At 42.7% G+C, this 21,552-nt stretch overlaps 1 protein-coding gene across 3 annotated transcripts in view; it reads right to left on the minus strand.

Annotated features, from left to right (window-relative positions):
• Positions 1–21,552, minus strand: part of SLC4A2 (solute carrier family 4 member 2) — a 134,556-nt gene that overhangs the window by 59,922 nt on the left and 53,082 nt on the right. The window contains exon 1 of one of the 3 annotated variants that reach the window (XM_068235252.1): positions 10,620–10,884. The exons of the other annotated variants lie outside the window; for them this stretch is intronic. Coding sequence (XP_068091353.1) covers positions 10,620–10,640 — 21 coding nt within the window. The 5' untranslated portion in view covers positions 10,641–10,884. Of the gene's footprint in view, positions 1–10,619; positions 10,885–21,552 lie in introns of those variants that run through there. 3 annotated transcript variants of the gene reach the window in all.

Genomic DNA, 21,552 nt, shown 5'->3' on the forward strand with positions numbered 1-21,552 from the left:
CCCTGACCATATCCATGTCTTCCACCAGGTGCCCTGACCATATCCATGTCTTCCACCAGGTGCCCTGACCATATCCATGTCTTCCACCAGGTGCCCTGACCATATCCATGTCTTCCACCAGGTGCCCTGACCATATCCATGTCTTCCACCAGGTGCCCTGACTATATCCATGTCTTCCACCAGGTGCCCTGACCATATCCATGTCTTCCACCAGGTGCCCTTTTCCTATCCATGTCTTCCACCAGGTGCCCTTTTCCTATCCATGCCTACCACCAGGTGCCCTTAGATTACCCATGCCTACCATCAGATGCCCTTACCTTATCAATGTGAGTGCATTGATAAGGGTGCATTTATGAAGGCCATGTCTACCACTGGGAGCACTAACCTTGTCTATATCTACCACAGGGGTGCCCCTACCATAGCCATGTCTAGCAGTGGGTACATTAACCTTATCCAAGTCTAACTGTGGGTAAATTTACCTTATCCAAGTCTAGTAGTGGGTACATTCACCTTATCCAAGTCTAGCAGTGGGTACATTTACCTTATCCATGCCTGCCAGTGGCTCTGCAGCAGAGGAGAAGAAGCTGTGGACAGGGGCTTGCAGTGAACTGGAAGGAGAGGGGACAGCACAAGGAGGTTGGGCTGACATTGTGCGGACAATTCCTCCCCTCGTAGCTTATCACTATACAGTACGAGATTGTAGAGCGACACAAGGGCATAAGGACATTTAGATCTATCTTAATTTCATAGAGATCAAATATTGACAAGTTTGGCAATGTCACTTGTGTCACACAGCGTAACACACGTGGAAATCATGTGCAGCCTGCAGCCAGTGAGAATGACAGGAGTCTGCAACGGGTTAGCTTCAGAAATCCTCTCAATCCCAGGTGTGTGTCTGCAATACGCCATATCTGGGGTGCAGGACAGTGCCCCCTATTTTAACATAACTCCTTAGGGCTCTTTCACACGAGAGGCAGCGGTAGCAAAGGCTAAAACGCTGCCTTCTGCTGTCAGCGTTTTGGTGCTTTTTGAAGGCGTTTTAACACCAATACATGGCTATCAATTGAAATGAGAAACGCCGCGGTCGGCCCTGAAAAAAATGCTGGGGAGCTTCAAAACGCAACGCTCAAAAACGCGGCATAAAGTGTGAAAGGTAAAATGAAAGTCTATGGACTTTCATTTTACCATGGAAAACGCTAACTATAGCCGTAGCGGTAAAACGCAGAAAACGGCCTCTAGTGTGAAAGAGTCCTTAGTGACAGTGACAGCCCCTGCTTGCAGGACATGACCCCATATATGGAGGTAGCCCTCCAGTTACAGTGCACAACCCTCGGGGTGTAGGACATAACCCCATATATGGACATAGCCCCAGCTGTAGTGCACAACCCCTGGAGTACAGGACATAACTCCATATATGGACATAGCAGATGTCAGATGATGATAGGCATGGAGAACACTGTCAGGGGACAATCTGAAATAATGCCGATTGGACAGTACAGTAACTGTCAGAGTACAACCGGACAAAAAAATACTGAGTAAGGCAACAGTCATACATAAAGAACACATGGACAAGGAACAGTCAGACACAGTAGGCATTGCCACAGAACTTGCAGACAAAGAGTATGGTTTCAGAGAAGTAATTGCGGAACACAGTGATGGTCACCAGTCACATGATGCACATTGTGAGGATGTGCACAGACTCTCAAAACTCAGGCGGCGACACTAAGGGCTGTTAAGTAAAAAATTAGGTTGGTAAACTACAGCATTCAGTATTTTAGACTTTTTTCTATTCAAATTCACTATGACTTCCACAAATGTGGTAATAGATCAGTAATATACCGAAAAATGTTCCTTCAATTCACTAAGACCTGCCCGGTAATGTTGAAGTCTCACCTGCTGCGGAGTAGGTCTCTGCAGCAAGATGGGATTCTTCTCCTACAACTGGTCTATTCTTTTCTGTCCTGTGACTACTTGTTAGAGAGCATAAGGCTTCCTGCATCCCTTTAGATGTGCATGCATGCCACTACAGGGAGCTTTTCTGCACATCGAAAGAGACACAAAAAAGCCTCTTTGAATGTCTCCTCCTGCACTGTGGTTCTCATGTCCCGCCCTCCAATGCATCTGGTCAAATTGGGTGAGAAGCTGGAGGTGGAGGCTGCTCCTATTGGCTGTCTGCTTTAGTATACTTTAGTCTATCAATTTTATCCCACGCAGATTCCTAGTTACCGACAGGTCGGAGCTGGTCTTAAAAAACAAACATTTGTACATATTTTACCTAATGCTCTAATCTTTGTGAATTTACATTTGTTGAGGTATTTACCACACAAGCGGGCAATTTACCACACTAGTCAGTAATTTCCCATTTCAATGCAATAACAGCCTTAGTGAATTGGTGCTTAGCAAGATGTTTGGTAACATCAGCTGTTTTCTGCATTACTGAATGCGGCAATGATTGGTAAATTGAAGCCTTTTCAGAAAACAGACGTGAAAAATAATAATGGAGCAGGCACTAACAGAACACAGTGACAGAGAGCAGCTGGACACACAACGCAGTGCCGGGAACAGCCAGACAAACATAAATTCACTAAAGATGCTTGCCCCTAATTAACATGTAGTGAAACGTGTTTACAGTCTTATTACTCCAGTCCATCAGTTATTATTCTCACATGCAGTAGATAGAGAGGGGAGGGGCACACACAGGCAGGATGTAGCTCCACCTCTCCTGCTGCCAGGACGATTACAGCTAGCCTGTGTAGGACAGCCAGGGAAGAAGAGAGAGAGACCGTGGCTGTGTGTGTGTGCTCAGGTCTGTGTGTGTTTCTGTGTCTATGTGTGTGAATTTCTGTGTGTTGGGATGCGAAAGTTTGGGCAACCTTGTTAATTGTCATGATTTTCCTGTATAAATTGTTGGTTGTTACGATAAAAAATGTCAGTTAAATATATCATATAGGAGACACACAGTGATATCTGAGAAGTGAAATTAAGTTTATTGGATTTACAGAAAGTGTGAAATAATTATTTAAACAAAATTAGGCAGGTACATAAATTTGGGCACCACAAAAAAGAAATGAAATCAATATTTAGTAGATCCTCCTTTTTCAGAAATTACAGCCTCTAAATGCTTCCTGTAGGTTCCAATGAGAGTCTGGGTTCTGGTTGAAGGTATTTTGGACCATTCCTCTTTACGAAACATCTCTAGTTCATTCAGGTTTGATAGCTTCCGAGCATGGACAGCTCTCTTTAACTCACACCACAGATTTTCAATTATATTCAGGCTTGGGGACTGAGATGGCCATTCCAGAACGTTGTACTTGTTCCTCTGCATGAATGCCTTAGTGGATTTTGAGCAGTGTTTAGGGTTGTTGTCTTGTTGAAAGATCCAGCCCTGGCACAGCTTCAGCTTTGTCACTGATTCCTGGACATTGGACTCCAGAATCTGCTGATACTGAGTGGAATCCATGCGTCCCTCAACTTTGATAAGATTCCCAGTCCCTGCACTGGCCACACAGCACCATAGCATGATGGAACCACCACCACATTTTAATGTAGGTAGCAGGTGTTTTTCTTGTAATTCTGTGTTCTTTTTCCTCCATGCATAATGCCCCTTATTATGCTCACATAACTCAATTTTAGTTGTATCAGTCCACAGCACCTTATTCCAAAATGAAGCTGGCTTGTCCAAATGTGCTTAGCATACCTCAAGTGGCTCTGTTTGTGCTGTGGGCGGAGAAAAGGCTTCCTCTGCATCACTCTCACATACAGCATCTCCTTGTGTAAAGTGTGCCGAATGGTTGAACATGGCACAGTGACTCCATCTGCAGCAAGATGATGTTGTAGGTCTTTGGTGCTGGTCCGTGGGGCGACTCTGACTGTTCTCACCATTCGTCGCTTCTGTTTATCCGAGATTTTTCTTGGTCTGCAGCTTCGAGCCTTAACTTGAACTGAGCCTGTGGTCTTCCATTTCCTCAATATGTTCCTAACTGGGGAAACAGACAACTGAAATCTCTGAGGCAGCTTTCTGTATCCTTCTCCAAAACCATAATGGTGAACTATCTTTGTCTTCAGGTCATTTAAGAGTGGTTTTGAGACCCCTATGTTGCTACTCTTCAGAGAAAATTTAAAGAGGAGAGAAACTTATAATTGATCCCCTTAAATACTCTTTCTCATAATTGTATTCACCTGTGTATGTAGGTCAGGGGTCACTGAGCTTACCAAGCCAATTTGAGTTCCAATAATTAGTTCTAAAGGTTTTGGAATCAATAAAATTAGTGCCCAAATTTATGCACCTGCCTAATTTTATTTGAACAATTATTGCGCACTTTCTGTAAATCCAATAAACTTCATTTCACTTCTCAAATATCACTGTGTGTGTCTCCTATATGATATATTTAACTGACATTTTTCATCATAACAACCAATGATTCATACAGGAAAATCATGACAATTAACAAAGTTGCCCAAACTTTTGCATCCCACTGTATATATATATATATATATATATATATATATATATATATATATATATATATATACTTGGCGTCTCTCTCGCCTTCATTCTCTGTGTGCCTGCTGTGTATATTTCTCTCTATACAGAACCCACTTCTGCATAAACGAATAAAAAATAAAGCAAACAGCTCAGAATGCTTCACTTTATATTGTAGTCTGTAGTAACACTCCACTTAACAACAGCTCAGGCCAGGTGATAACTCCTCACACACTTTACAGTTGTTGGGCCATATGCAATTTACCTTTTCTCCTAAGTTTTCTCCTAAGTGATGTGTTTACACCTTAGCAATAAAATCCCTTTTAAGCCACCTGCAAGCAAGAAAGTATTCAAAATAATTGTGGCATTACTTTTGCACTTACTTTATAGTACTTTTTCAATTGCAGAGTGTTGAATAGTTCTTTTAAACGGAAGATGAAAAATGATCTCCTAGTAGAAATTTTAGGAGAAAATGTAAAATACCTTTCCAGCACTAAGTGAAAAAGGACTAATAAAATTATTTTGAGCATTTTCTTGCTTTCTGATGGCTTAAAATGCATTTTATTGACAAATGTAAAAATATCAACTAGGAGAAAACTCAGGAGAAAAAGTGAATTGCATATGGGCCCTTGTAAATAAAAAGCTTTTTAAACCACCAGCAAGTGGGAAAATACTCAAAATAATGTTGATAGTACTTTTTCACCTACTTTTTGGTACTTTTTCAATTCCAGAGTGCAGAAAAGTTATCTTAAAAAGAAGTTGAAAAATTATCTCCTACTATAAAACTCAGGAAAAAAAAAGTGAATTGCATATGGGCCCCTGTCTTTAACTTTGGAATTCTCTTGTAACTTTAAAGAGACTCTGAAGCTAATCTCAATTCTCTTTTTTAACCTATATTAACCACTTTGCCGCCCGGGTACAGTATATCTACGCTCCTTTGGACTTCAGTTCCCCGCCCGGAGCGTAGATATACGCAACCCCCGCCGCTACCACCTCTGTCCGCGCTCCCGCTCGCACTCCCGCGATCGTGCATGCCGACTCCCGCTCGCCCGGAGATCAATGAACGGGAAAATCCATTCCCGTTCGTTGATCTCTGCCCCCGCAATGATCGGCATGCTTCTATGAGAAGCAGCACGACCATTGTGAAAAAACTCAGTTTCCCAGCCTCCCTTCCTGCAAGCGTCCTTCCGACGCTTGTAGGACGCCTGCAAAAAAATGTGGCCATCTTGTGGCCAAAAAGTAATACTACACCCAAAAACATTTTTCACATGCACATACATTATTTTCACTATTAATTTTAACTCATTAACTCCCACACTCCCCAACTGTTACCAATATTTTTTTTTGTAATATTAAAATAAATTAAAAAAAATGACAATTAAAAAAAAAAACTTAAATAGTTACCTTAGGGACTGAAATCTTTAAATATTTATATCAAGAGGGTATAACACTGTTACTTTATAAATTGTGGGCTTGTAATTAGGGATAAGACGCAAAACTGAAAAAAATGCACCTTTATTTGCAAATAAAATATTGGCGCCAAACATTGTGGTAGGGACAAAATTTAAACGGTGTAATAACTGGGACAAATGGGCATATAAGTTACATGGATTTTAATTATAGTAGCATGCGTTATTTAAAAACTATAATGGCGGAAAACTGAAAAATAATGTTTTTTTTTTCCAAATGTTTTCCTATTTTCCCATTAAAACACATTTAGAATAAAATAATTCTTGGCATAGTGTCCCACCTAAAGAAAGCCTAATTGGTGGTGAAAAAAACAAGATATAGTTCATTTTATTGTGATAAGTAATGATAAAGTTATAGGCGAATGAATGTAAGGAGCGCTGAAAGGAGAAAATTGCTCGGATGCTGAAGGACGCTATCCCGCGGCCAAACGAGGGCTTAATACCAACCAAATCCCCTCACCTGTGTTGGGTGAGCGCTTCCTGATTGAGATGGAGCTACAGCCATAAGCTCTGCCTCAAGTGCGTCAATCCCCGCTGATCGCCGCCTCTCCCCAGCCCCTATCATCTGGCGGAGATCCGTGCGGCGATTGACGCGCATGGAGGCAGAGCTACAGCTCATAGCTTTGCCTCCAGGAAGAGCAAAATTTACGACCAAGAAAGGCGTGGATTTTGCTGGGGGGATTTTGTTTGGGGGTATTAACCCCTCGTTTTGCCGCGGGATAGTGGCGGATTAGCTGTGCTTATGGGGCTTAACATTAATACAGGTTAGAAAAGAGAATTTAGACTCGCTTCAGAGTCTCTTTAAGGATTGAAACCTTAATAAAAAATCACTCCTTAACTTAAGGACAGAATCCTTATTTTAAGGTTTGCTTAAGTACATTGCTTAGTGAATACTAAATGCTTTATCACTATGATGATAACAGCAAAACACTGCACAAAATCATTATTAAAGACAGGAGATGAGCTTAGTGAATTGTGGCCAATGTTATTTATACACGGAACATGGTTAGAGAGCAGTCAGGCATACAATACAGTGTTGGGAAACAGTCAGACACAGAATTCAACAGAATTCACCGAGAACAGATACAGTACAAACAAAATACAATGGTAGGGAACAGTGTTCACACAACAACACATGACCATAGGACAATAACAGCATTCGGTCTCAGACAATAGATGGACAAAAACTATGCTGTAGAGGAAAAAACAGATACAAAACGCAACGTCAGAAAACAATCAGACACAGAACACACTGTCAGAGAACAATCAGACACAGAACACACTGTCAGAGAACAATCAGACACAGAACACACTGTCAGAGAACAATCAGACACAGAACACACTGTCAGAGAACAGTCATACAAAATAGTAATGGTACAGTCACACACAGGGCTTGATTCACTAAACCGTGATAACTCATAGCACGGCCGGGCTATAGGCTTTGCGCGCAATCGTGAATTTTCGCACGCAACTGTGCATGAAAATTTGCGATTGTGCGCAAAAACACGTGCAAAAAATGCTAGCACGTCCGTGCTATGAGTTATCACGGTTTAGTGATTCAAGCCCACAGAACGCAATTTCAGAGAACATTCGGACATATAATGCATTGTCAGAGAACAGTTAGAAACATTGCACGTTGTCAGGGAACCGATACACACAGGATGCTTAGACAAAAAACAGACATGCGAGGAGAACGCCAGCGCATACCACTAAGGCTGCATCCGAAATGACCACCAGCTCAGTGTGCAGCACCTAAATAGATTTTCTGCACACTTTGCATTCAATTCAGATGCAAATCATATGCAAATCTGCTACTACTTATTATGCAAACAGGAAACTCAGGAGGAGGGGCTGGGAGCAGCTAACCTGACAGTTACATAGTTACAAAGTTAAGAAAAGGTGGGGGGGGAAAGGCTGCGCGTCCCTAAACACATGCTGCAATTGAATGGTTAATCGCACAGGCATACACCGCCTCTGCTAGACTGAAAAATGCATGCCCTGCATCCAAGACAAGTGCTAACATTTATTAAACTAGGAGGAACTTTAGCTTCCAATATGGTTTGCTTGCAGAAAATCTATTTAGGTGCTGCACACTGAGCTGGTGGTCATTTCGGATGCAGCCTTAGTGGTATGCGCTGGCGTTCTCCTCGCTGTTCAACCAAATGTAAGTTACACATTTTTTGCTTAGCTGCCCCCAAGGTTTTAAATTTAGGTTAGGTCACTTGCCCGGAGGTTTGCCTCACCGTGGCGCAAGTGTCTAGTATAATATACTTTGCATGCAAACCATATTGGAAGCTAAAGTTCCTCCTAGTTTAATAAATGTTAGCACTTGTCTTGGATGCAGAAAACAGACATGGAACAGTGGCAGGGAACAGTCAGACACAGAAAAAAGTGTCGTAAGCCTGACAATGTAAATGTCAGCGAATAGTAACAACCTTTGAGAACAGTCGAACATTCAATACAGAACACAATGTCAGAGAACAGTCGGACACATAACACAACGTCAAGGAACAGTTACACACAGAAAACAGTCAAAGAACAGTGGAACATACAGTACAGTGACAGAGAACAGTGTCACCAGACAGTCAGAAAATATATACATCAGAAAACACACAGAAATCACACTTTCAGAGAACAGTCAAACATACAATTCAGAATCATAAAACAGTCACCCAAAGAATACATTTTCCGAGAACAGTCGAAGATCCAATTCAGTGTTAGGGAATAGATTAAGAACACATTGTAAGAGAACACTCAGATACAGGGTAAGGTGACAGACACATTGTCAGGGAACAGCCACACTCAGGAGTCAGAGCACAGTCAGAGAACAGTCAGACATACAATACAGAGGAAACAGTCAGATTCAGAACACATTGTACAAGAACAGCCAGATACAGAATCCAGTGGTAGGGGACACTCACAGAGAAGATAATGTCAGAAAACAGTCAGAAACATAACCCAGAGTAAGGGGACAGACAGACCAATTGTCAAGATACAGTCACACACAGATCTCATAGTCAGAGAACAGTCAGATATACAATTCAGTGTCAGGAAACAGACAGACTCAGAACTCATAGTAAGAGAACAGTCGGATGCAGGATCCAGTGCTGCTAGGAGACAATCATAGAAAAGATAGTGACAGAGAACAGTCAGACTCCTGACCCAGGGTAAGCGAACAGCCACATTGTCAGGGAACAGCCACACTCAGAACACATAGTCAGAGAACAGTCAGACATACAATACAGTGGAAAAGTCAGATTCAGAACACATTGTACAAGAACAGCCAGATACAGAATCCAGTGCTAGAAGTCACCGAGAAGATAATGTCACAAAACTGTCAGACACATAGCCCAGGGTAAGGGAACACACAGACATATTTTCTGGGAACAGTCACACACAGAACACATTGGGCCTGATTCACAAAGCGGTGCAAAGTGTTTGCACGCCTGTGAAAAGCCCTTTATCACGCCTAAACTCAGTTTAGGCGTGATAAAATGAAACTCGCGCGAAATCCCGCGCGCAAAGTTTTGCGCGCGCAATTGCGCGGCGCACGGTGCAGTGCGCGCGATGCGCCCATTAAACCCTATGGGCGCTGCGTGCGAAGTTGCGCGATTGAGCGCGCAAAACTTTGCGCGCGGGACTTTGCGCGCGATAAAGAGCACAAAACGGTGCTAACTCAGTGGTGCAAAGCTTATCACGCCTAAAGTCTTTTAGGTCTGATAACTGAGTTATCACCACTTTGTGAATCAGGCCCATTGTCAGAGAACAGTCAGACACACAATACAGTGTTAGAAAACAGTCAGATTCAAAACACGTTGTATAAGAACAGGACACCTGGATGCAGAATCCAGTGCTAGGGGACAGTCACAGAGAAGATAGTGACAGAGAACAGTCTGACATATAACCCATGGTAAGGGGACAGACACATTGTCAGGGAACAGTCACACACAGAACACATTGTCAGAGAACAGTCAGACATACAATACAGTGTCAGGAAACAGTCAGATTCAGAACGCATTGGAAGAGAACGGTCAGATACAGGATCCAGTGCTAGGAGTACGGACAATCACAGAGAAGATAGAGACAGAGAACACTCAGACACTTAACCTAGGGTAAGGGTACAGTGTTGCCAACTCATCCTTATAAATATGGGCACATATGAATTATACAGGTCTTGTGGCTAGTTAGATGCAGTTTAGGCACTGAGTATTTGTAATTAGCCACAGAACCTGTATAACTAAGATGTGTCAGTATTTAAAGGGATGATTTGGCAACCCTGTAAGGGGACAGACAGGCACATTGTAAGGGAACAGTCACACAGAACACATTGGCAGAGAACAGGTACAATTCAATGTCATGAAACAGTCAGATTCAGATCACATTGTACAAGAACAGCCAGATACAGAATCCAGTCTCTCAGACAACAGGTGGAATGGAATACTGTATGCTCAGTGTCAGGAAACACTCAGATTCATTGTCAGACACACAATACACCATCAGGAAACAGTCAGAGTCAGAACACATTGTGAGAGAACTGCCCACATGGGCTGTAGTAAGAATACATTGCCTGGGAACAATGAAATGTAAACTCTGTACAATGGTCACTCGGGGACAGCCTACAGGCAGTTTCCTCTCATTAACTCTAGTGGTGCTACAGCCTATCTCACCTGATTCAGAAGGAAGTCCATAGAAGGCCAGTGTGAGAGGTGGAGGGGTCCTGACCCTCACACATGGAGCACAGGTCTGTGCCTTGGTCACATGTCACATACAAGCCATGGAGAGGACACAGGACTTTTTAACCCTTCAGGGTCACAGGAGAGGTCAATTTCACCTTAACCCCTTCCCTCCCGGGGAGCAGAGAGTGGCTGCTTTATCGGGGATTTCCTTGTGGACCCTCAGTGTCAGAATTAACCAGCTCCCCCCCAGAGAGGCTGATGTGTGTGTTCAGGTGAGGCAGCAGTTACTGATTAACTGCAGAGCAAACACATCCACACAGAGACGGCTCCTGTGTCAGGGAGGAAGTTAGAAACGCAGCAACCCAGAGAGGAAAATTGTAACCTGCAGGTCTAGTGTCTCTGCATCTGCTGGTCTCACAGAGAATGCCTCACCACAAGCATGCCTGCCAGCATGTCAGGGGAAGGACAACCCATCACCTCAGCACAAAACTGGCCCTTTTTCTGAGGGACTGGCCCTCTCTGGGAAAAATCCCTCAATCTCTTTTTTTTGTTTTGTTTTATAATAATAATCCGAACACTTGTATAGCGCTTTTCTCCTGTCAGACTCAAAGCGCTCAAGAGCTGCAGCCACCAGGGCGCGCTCAAGAGGCCACCCTGCTGTGCTAGGGAGTCTTGCCCGAGGACTTCTTACTGGATAGGTACCGACCCTAGCCAGGATTCAAACCCTACTCTTTCATGTCAGAGACAGTGCCCTTAAAGGGGCACTATGGCAAAAAATTGTAAAATATGTGGAAACAGAGACAAATAAGAAGTATGTTTTTTTCCAGAGTAAAATGAGCCATAAATTACTTTTCTCCTATGTTGCTGTCACTTACAGTAGGTAGTAGAAATCTGACAGAAGCGACAGGTTTTGGACTAGTCCATCTCTTCCTGGGGGGATTCTCTGGAATTTATTTATTTTCAAAAACACTTAGTGAATGGCAGTTGCTCTGTCCAACTGCTAAACAACTGTGTAGCGAGCAGGGAAGCTGGCCAGCATCATCATGGTTTAAATCCTTTTTAGGGAATATCTTTATAAAGAATAAAAGCCTTGCTGAGAATCATCCCATGAGGAGATGGGCTAGTCCAAAACCTGTCGCTTCTGTCAGATTTCTACTACCTACTGTAAGTGGCAGCAACATAGGAGAAAAGTAATTTATGGCTCATTTTACTCTGGAAAAAAAAAACGTACTTCTTATTTGTCTGTGTTTGCACATATTTTAAATTTTACAATTTTTCGCCATAGTGCCCCTTTAACAAGTACACTATCCAGTCATCCAGCCATTTCTGTTATTGGTCCCTCTTTCAGGACTGATGTGCCCATATATGTAAGGGCTTGTGCACACCAAGAGCGCTTCTGAGCGCTTTTAAAAACACTAACGCTTCAAATAGTGCTTGGCTAATGTTTTTGAATGGGATGGCTCACACCAGGGCGATGTGATTTTTTTTACCAAATGCAAACGCGGGTCTTGCAGCATTTTGAAAGTGATAACACCTAAATGTAGATTATAGGAAAAGTGGAAAATCACTCTAAAAAGCTCTTAACAGAGCATTTACCTAGCATTTGTTTTTGTTTTTGCAAAAGCGGTTCACTTCCAGGTCAAACTGTAAAAAAAAGTATAAAATCGCTAAACCAAAGAGCTCCAAAAATCGCTAGGCATTAATAGAAAATCGCTAGGCACGTGTCTGGAATTGCTTATAAAAAAACGCTTAAAAAAATGCTAAACGCTAGCGATTTTTGGTGTGTCCTAGCTCTAAATGTATTTATTTTTCTACTGCAAAAGTGCTTAAGTGACTCTATACCACACCGCCCAACTTCTGAACCAGGAAAAGGGGACACCAAGACCTGTCCCAGCTTTAGCCACACCATAGCTCCCAACTGAGCCTCTTGTGGAAGGACAGTCCCTCTTTGGGAACCCTGTCCCACTGTACCTTTTTCTTCCTTACTGATGTACAGATCTGTGTAAATATATGCAATTTTCTATTAAATATGTGTTGAATTGACTTTAAACTTTATCTCCATCCTTTAAATTGATATATTTCTTATTTTCAAGTTTTAATATGAAGGAAAATAAACAAGGATAAAAAGGACCAGTGTGGCTTGGTGGTAATTAAAAAAACAACATATTTTTCTTATGAAATCTTTATGGTATGTGTGACTAGGCGAGTGCCCAAGGCATGATTAGGGTGTGGCAGGGGCGTGGCTTAACTGTCCCTCTTTCTTATTTCAAAAAGTTGGGAGGTATGCCACACCCCAATTTTACATGTGGCACGTCTCTACCTCCCCTGTATGGGTTCCTGGTGTCTAGTGGTGCCCCCTTTGTCTGTCTCTGGGACACAAGGAGGTTTTCAGGAGACAACTGGGATACCAGAACTCGGGGGTATTTGCAGGTATTAAAATACTCACTGAGCCTCCAGCAACATCTTGCAGACTCCCTGTAGCTCCTAGTGGCTTCCGGCGTCCATGCGCGGTTCCTGGAGTGTCACGTGACCAGAGGCAGGTCAGGTGACACGCATGGAGGATGCCGGAAAGCCGCTAGGAGCTACGGGAAGGCTGCAAGACGTTACAGGAGGTAAATATTTCAGTGGGAAGGTTTCAGCTTTTTCAGCCGGTTGCTCAAGCAAATGTATCCAGCATTAGGCAATCCCTGCTGGTGCTGAATACCGGGGACATTGCTGTAATGTCCATTATCTAGACGGCTGGCTGTTGTATGTAGATTACTTGTCCTTATACAATGTCTAGAAATCTTCACTCCTCTGATCTGCAGAAGCCACTCTGTAGCAGCGATGAAACAGCTGACAGAACTGAGGAAGGTATCCACCCCCCTCTGTTGTCTTGCAATATCCCTGTTACTCACTTGCTTATGCGGGATGAGCAGTCATCCCTGAACTCGGTCTTGGCTTAATCATCCACAGTTCCATCAGCGCTGAGTTTACTCACTATGTCAATACTCTGAAAATTTGGCAGGGCTGAGACTAACACCATGTTTTGAATTGATTTTATGCTCTTTTCTCTGGTTGTTGTTTTTTGTGCTGATGGACATGAGCGAATGAAAAGCAATTATTTGTGTGACTAATTTCTTCATACTTGTCTTTCTGCGGTCTCCTGATTTGTTAATTGCTTGAATTGTGGTGTAACACATTATTTTATGAGATTAATACACTAATGACATATTGCTATTGTAAAACTCATTGGCCTCAATTCACTAAACTTATCTCCTGTCTTTAATAACTCTTCTAGAGCGGTTACCATGGTGATAAGGCATGTAGTATTCAGGAAACATTTTACCTCAGGCAAACCTAAAGTTAACTCTTCTGTCTTAAAATTAACTCTCCAATCCTTAAAATAACTCCAGAGTTAAAGACTGGCTGTTAATTAGCTGCATGTGAAAATAACTATAGAGGAGGTAAATTAACTACAGAGGAGGTAAATTAACTACAGAGGAGGTAAGTTAACTACAGAGGCGGTAACATAAGGAATGAAGAGATAAGATAACTCTCTCACTGTGTGGAGGTAAGTTTTCTCTTGCCTTATTATCTCCAGCATGATCTTAGTGAATTGAGGCCACTGTGTTCTGTAATTTTTATTTAATTTTTCTTTCTACTCATATCTGAGATCACAGTGATCGGATCTGCCTGGAATCGGCAGGAAATATCGACAAATGTATGGGCACCTTCATAAATATAAACACCAGGAACTATCAGAAGTTGTTCATATGATTTATTTAAACAAAATCTTAAAAACAAGTACAGGGCAGGGGGATATAGATCAGCACTGATTAGTAGTCAGATACATGTAGATATTGCAGGGCTTCATGGCTCAATCAGTTCAAAGAAAAATTGTTCTCAACCTAATTGAACTATTTGCTTTCTTGTGTTAATTGATTCTATTAGAAGCTTTGGTTACTAAACTGCTGTGTATGTGTAAACATCCTGGGATATTTAAAACAGGGATCTGCATGAAGTTTGCATAAGTGTTGAAACAGTCACTGTTTCTGACTTTCTGTAACTTTGAGTCACTCTCCTCCATCTCCCAAACACACTGAGCAGTAATGATGAGGAACAGGCACACTTGCCCACTGAACACCAATGATGGCCAGGTGTGGTGACTGCACTGCATGATGAGGAACAGGCACACTTGCCCACTGAACACCAATGATGGCCAGGTGCGGTGACTGCACTGCATGATGAGGAACAGGCACACTTGCCCACTGAACACCAATGATGGCCAGGTGTGGTGACTGCACTGCATGATGAGGAACAGGCACACTTGCCCACTGAACACCAATGATGGCCAGGTGCGGTGACTGCACTGCATAATGAGGAACAGGCACACTTGCCCACTGAACACCAATGATGGCCAGGTGCGGTGACTGCACTGCATAATGAGGAACAGGCACACTTGCCCACTGAACACCAATGATGGCCAGGTGCGGTGACTGCACTTTGGTAGGGAGGATAATACACAGCATGTTTATTTTTTTGTATCTATAATGCCCAATGACATCAGTGATGACACGTTGGGGCAATTGTTGCAGTTTATATGTGGGGTAATTGCTGTCTGTCATATGTGGGGTAATTATTGCATTTCAAATGTGCGTGGGCAAGATGGGGGGGGGCATCCTCACAATGTTTGCTTTAGGCAGCAAAAAGTCTAGAACCGGCCCTGTATAACCCTACATAGCGAGTTTTCTTGTTACGTCAGTATGTTACGTATTTGGCAGGCTGTGACTAATGTGATGTTTTTAATGGATTTTATGCTGTTTTTTTAGTTGTTTTTTCACAGCTGTCCATAAGCGATTAAACTTTACAAATTAGCACAGTTTGTTTGAGGCGCCACTTTCTGCTTGTCTTGTCCATTCTTTTAATCTACCTGAATATCTGGTGCAGCTTATTTTTTATACGGGAAACACATACTAGAGAGTACATTCATTGTTTTCTTGTTCGTTTTCTTTGTTGTTTCCCTGCTGTACCCTTTAGTTTACTGTTTTTATGGAAGCAGGAAATTTGGGCATTATTGGGTGACTATTGGACGATTTGGGCGCAGCCACGACACTAATGCAAATATCGGCTATTGGGCGCTGAAAGCAGAAATTTGGGTGCCTGATAAATATGTTTTTGAAAATTAGAACGATATAGTTTTTTTTTAAAAGTATCTTTGTTTTGATAAAATAAGAACATTATAGATTTTGAAGCTTTTATCATTTTGAAAATTAGAACATTATAGTTATTTCAATTTTTGGCCTTTAGTATTTAACAATTTTTTGGGGGAAAATTATTGCTTTCAAACTTAATTATAATGTTATATAGATTTTTTGGTCTTTTTTACTTAACAATTTTTTAATTTTTGATGCACGCGATTTTAGGGTTAAGCGTCAGGAAGCAGGATTTTAGGGTTAGGCATCAAGAATGGGGGTTTAGGGTTAGGCATCAGGACGGGGGGATTTGGGTTTAGGGGTCAGGAAGGGAGGGTTTTAGAGTTAGACGTCAGGAAGGGGGAGTTTAGGGTTAGGCATCAGGACGGGGGGGGGGGGGGGGGGGTTAGGCGTCAGGAAGGGGGGTTTTAGGGTTAGGAGTCAGGTAGGGGCTTTTAGGTTTAGGCATCAAGAAGGGGAGTTTTAGGGTTAGGCATCAAGAAGAATGGATTTAAGGTTAGGCGTCAAGAAGGGGGGATTTGGGGTAAAGTGTCAGGAAGGGAGGGTTTTAGAGTTAGGCTCAGGAAGGGTGATTTTAGGGTTAGGCATCAAGAATGAGGGTTTAGTGTAAGGCGTCAGGAAAGGGGGTTTTAGGGTTAGGCGTCAGGAAGGGGGGTTTAAGGGTTAGGCATCAAGAAGGGGAGTTTTAGGGGTGCATATTATTTTGGCGCCGCTCAGTTCGAGGAGAGACGAATTACGGCTCTTCCCGCTGCTGCTAAACTCCGAGGTGGCGTTAAATACTATTCCCCCTCTGAGTTGTTGCAACTCGGAGGGAGATGTAATTCGGGGTCTGGCAGCCGCCAGACCCCCAAATTACCGCTACGCGGGGCACGCATCATAGCATTGCTGCTATGGCAGCGCCCAGTTTCGGCGCTCGGCTCTCAGAGCCACGTGCCGAAATGAACTGATCTGGGGTTTTCGGGCTAGGAATCAAGGAGGGGAGTTTTAGGGTTAGCTGCCAGGAAGTGGGTTTTTAAGGTTAGGCGTTTAGTTGTAGTAAAATATTGGTAACATTCCACTGTAAATATTATTTCATTTCCATCTGGCCCTCAATTCCCAACAGTGTTTAATGTTTAGACTTATATCGGCCTCATTTTGTTTCGGTGCCCATTTTGTTTCTTTTTTGCTTGAAGTATCAAGAAGAGGTTGAGTTTTATATGTTATGCTCTTGTTATTTGCAGCAACAGTAGTTTTGTAAAGGATTAGATTTCAATTGTCCTTTAACCTTCTTGGCGATATGGACGAGCTCAGCTCGTCCATGACCACCGCTTTGCACCGCTCTGGCCCTACTGGGCCGTTTTGCACAAATTTTTTTTTAAAACACGCAGCTGGCACTTTTCTAGCTGCGTGTTGTACGCGATCGCCGCTGCTCGCCGCCGATGCGCAGCTACCTACCGCATAACAGCCCCCCCCCCCCGAGACCTCGTGCGCAGCCTGGCCAATCAGTGCCAGGCAGCGCTGAGGGGTGAATCGGGACTCCTTGTGACGTCACAACGTTGATGACGTCATTCCGTTCGTCGCGACGGGGGAAGCCCTAAAGGAAATCCCGTTCATAACGGGATTTCCGGATGGGCTTGATCGCGGGCAGCGATCAGGGGGGTGGGAGGGATGCCGCACGGAGGGGGGAATCATGTAGCTAGCGCTAGGCTAGCTACATGGTTTAAAAAAAATGCAAAACATACTGCTGCGCTGCCACCCTGGCGGAATCAATAGAATGCCAGGGTGGTTAAGGAGGGCTAACTGCACTCGCCTGGGTATGGAAAGCCCACCAATGACTTTGAACCCAGGGGAAGGTCTGTTACCTTATTAAATGCAGTTTAAATAAGGTGTGCTGTATACACTATCCACTTGGCAGGAATCAGTACAATAAGAGTGTATTTAAAATTGAAAATTAGCAAATCTTTATTAGTTTATTCATTAAGAAACATCATCAAATGGCTATAGTGAATATAGATAAAGCAATATCCAGCCGCAACATTGAAGATAAGGACACAAATGTCACACTCCCTGGTGACTAAATATCGGGACCTGCAATGACCCTCCAGCAGACAGGTAAGCAAATATATCATAGACTAACTGTAAATAGCTCTCACACGCGTATGCCTAGTTATTTATACATTGTCAATAATACACCCTTTATTGTGATTCCAGCCAGGTGAATACTCTATTCACTGTAACTCATTCAACTCCATTTGATTGGGCGAGAGGCTCTGCTCTCAGATTTTACACTTGTCTGAGGGTCACACTTGTCCATGCAGAAAACCATCCGTTTTCTGCCATGAGTTTTCCTGCAATGGGCTCTATTCATAAAACATTTGCAGGGAAAAAAAATCTTGGAGGGAAAACACTGCATCGGTATTTTAGACTTTTGTGTGCTAATTCATAAAAAAGTTTACACTTGAGATAATAGGTCGGGGAATTCCCGCACTAAACTAGCGGTGCTAGCTGAGTTGATACATTTTCTCTGTACAGAGGTAGGCCTAGTGCACACCAAAAACCGCTAGCAGATCCGCAAAATGCTAGCAGATTTTGAAACGCTTTTTCTTATTTTTCTGCACCGTTTCAGCTAGCGTTTTGCGGTTTTGTGTAGCGGTTTTGGTATAGTAGATTTCATGTATTGTTACAGTAAAGCTGTTACTGAACAGCTACTGTAACAAAAAACGCCTGGCAAACCGCTCTGAAGTGCCGTTTTTCAGAGCGGTTTGCGGTTTTCCTATACTTAACATTGAGGCAGAAACGCATCCGCAATCCAAAATCTGCAGCAGCCCGGGAGTATGCGTTTCTGCAAAACGCCTCCCGCTCTGGTGTGCACCAGCCCATTGAAATACATTACCCAAGCGGATCCGCTCCCGCAAGCCGATCGCAAACTGCAGCCGAAACGCTCTGGTGTGCACTAGGCCACAGAGTTACTATAAAGGAGGCAGCCCCAGCATCCCTTTACATGCGCTTTTTTTTTAAATTGCCTCACCTTGCCCTGAATCTGCGCTGAATCTGTCTATTAGTCTTTCTAAACAATCTATTTAATTGCTGCAGCTTAGAAGAACTTCAAGAAATGTTACACATGCAGGCTTTCTGATGTGAAATTTATCTGAAAACAGGTACCCAAGGGGTTAAAAAACACAGCCTTGGTATTCTGGGATGCAGTATTTGTTCTGCTCTCACTGCAGCTGCCTGGGAGGTCTGTGCACATTAGCTTGCCTGTTATCTGCTGGCTTATCTCCTTTTCTAAACAGCCAGGTTTCTCCGCTCACATTCCGCCTGCTCTAATCTTTATGAATTAACTTTCAGTGGCATGTGTTGTGATAATCTCCGGTAATTTCCCGCACTGCTGAGGAATTGTAGCTTTTTATGAGGAAACAGCTTTTATGAATGGACACTTTGCTAAATGGTCGGGAAAGTCAGCTGTTTTGAGCATTACCGCATGCTGGAATGCTTTATGAATAGAGGCCTTTGTGTTTTTTTCGGGTGCGTTTTATGTGAGTTTTTTCCTGTGTTTCTGTTATGTGTTTTTAATGAATATTCATATAAGTGAAGTGAAAAAAAAAAACAAAAAAAACATTTTCAAATAATCCCCCCCCCCCATTTTTTTTTTTTAAACTCATCAAAACCTCATGTCAATCACATGAGTTTTTCATTTCCCATAGAAGGCATTGTGTTGGAAACCCATGCATTTCTCACAACCCATGCAGAAAGAATAAAGTTGAAGAGAAATCGAGAGCCCAATATGGTGTAGTATGTCAAAATTGGTTGGATAAATGAAACAGTGAGATGGTAATACTCACAAACACGGGTTACCACCTAGGTAACCACTCATTAGGCAGGTGAGGAGATTAGACCTGTCCTCACTCAGGATTAAGAAGTCGCTCTCTGTATATAGGAAGAAAGGGGGTAGATCACCCCTCCACCTGGGGTGGACTCAAATATATTGGTTGGTGAACAGAGGTGCTCTGCTTGCTATAACTGAATTGCTGTTGTTTATCCCCTGCTTATTGCCTGAAGAAGTGGGCTGTGCCCGCGAAACGCGTTGCATCTTTGGGGTATTTTCAATAAATGTGTATATCTATATATTTACAGTCCTTGGTGTCTGCTTTAACGGAGGCGAGTCCACCACTTCCTCCCAGCAATTTTTTAAAAATTTGATGTACTTTTATCCTTCTGGCGCCTCTGTTCACCTACCAATACATGCAGAAAGAATGAACTTGCTGAGCATTTTTTTCCTGCACCAAAAAATTCACCCAAAAACTCACATCACTGGGTTTTTTGTGCGGCCCATTGAGTAACATTATGTGCGATTCTGCATGCGATTTTCCTCACTGTTGAAAAATGCAAGCGATTCTAATAAGTGTGACCCTTTTCCTTAGACTGGGAGCTCACTGTGCAAAAATGGGAAAGTTTTTCCCCCCAAATACATTTTCTGCACATCTTTCATGTTTTTACTCCAAACATCCACACATTATATCAGCGTCTGTGTAAATTTGGGAGTGTACTAAAGGTGGCATACCCAATTCAATATTATTTATTTATTTTTGTTACTAGAGAAATCCAATCCTCTTTCTTCTTAACCTAATGATGAATGATTGTGATGATGAATTTTTTTCAAAAATACATAAAAAAAGTGATTCTAAGAACAACATTTTTGTAAATTTAACACATACACTCAAAAAGAATTCCGAAGAATCAATAGTTTTTTTCTTGATCCCAAAAATATTTAAAAATTTTTACCACCCCAAATTTGTTAAATGCGTTTTTATCACCCGTGAGAAAACTCAGGAGAAAATGTGAATTGCATATGAGCCCATGTGCATTTTTGTTTTTGGTGGTAAAAACGCAACTGGTATGCAGAAAACCTATTGGCCCATATGCAATTCACTTTTTCTTCCTAGTTTTCTCCTAGGAGATAATTTTTCATCATATATTTAGAATAAATCTTTAAAGGGATACTGTAGGGGGGGTCGGGGGAAAATGAGTTGAAGTTACCCGGGGCTTCTAATGGTCCCCCGCAGACATCCTGTGCCCGCGCAGCCACTCACCGATGCTCCGGCCCCGCCTCCAGTTCACTTCTGGAATTTCTGACTTTAAAGTCAGAAAACCACTCCGTCTGCATTGCCGTGTTCTCGCTCCCGCTGATGGCACCAGGAGCATACTGCGCAGACCAAAGACCATGCTGGACTTGTGCAATACACTCCTGGTGACATCAGCGGGAGCGAGGACACGGCAATGCAGGCGCAGTGGTTTTCTGACTTTAAAGTCAGAAATTCCAGAAGTGAACTGGAGGCGGGGCCGGAGCATCGGTGAGTGGCTGCGCGGGCACAGGATGTCTGCGGGGGACCATTAGAAGCCTCGGGTAACTTCAACTCATTTTCCCCCGACCCCCCTACAGTATCCCTTTAAGGCCTGTTTCCACTACACGCGGATTCTGGTCTGGATGCAGAAAACTTACTCCATTAATATTCATATTTAACAAGTAAAAATAAATAATTTTCAAATTAGTTTTTACCTTTTTTGGGCAAAAAAAGCATCAAAAACGCATGCAAAACGCAAGTGTTTTTTCACCATAAGAAAGTATTGCATGCAGAACATACGCGTTCTGCATACAGTATACAGAAAGAATGAACTTGTTGAGCAGTTTAAAAATGCATAAAACGCAATAACCACTTGCCGACCGCACGCTTATACCGTGCGTCGGCAAA

Source organism: Hyperolius riggenbachi, chromosome 5 (assembly GCF_040937935.1).
Source record: "Hyperolius riggenbachi isolate aHypRig1 chromosome 5, aHypRig1.pri, whole genome shotgun sequence".
NCBI classification, from domain to species: domain Eukaryota; kingdom Metazoa; phylum Chordata; class Amphibia; order Anura; family Hyperoliidae; genus Hyperolius; species Hyperolius riggenbachi.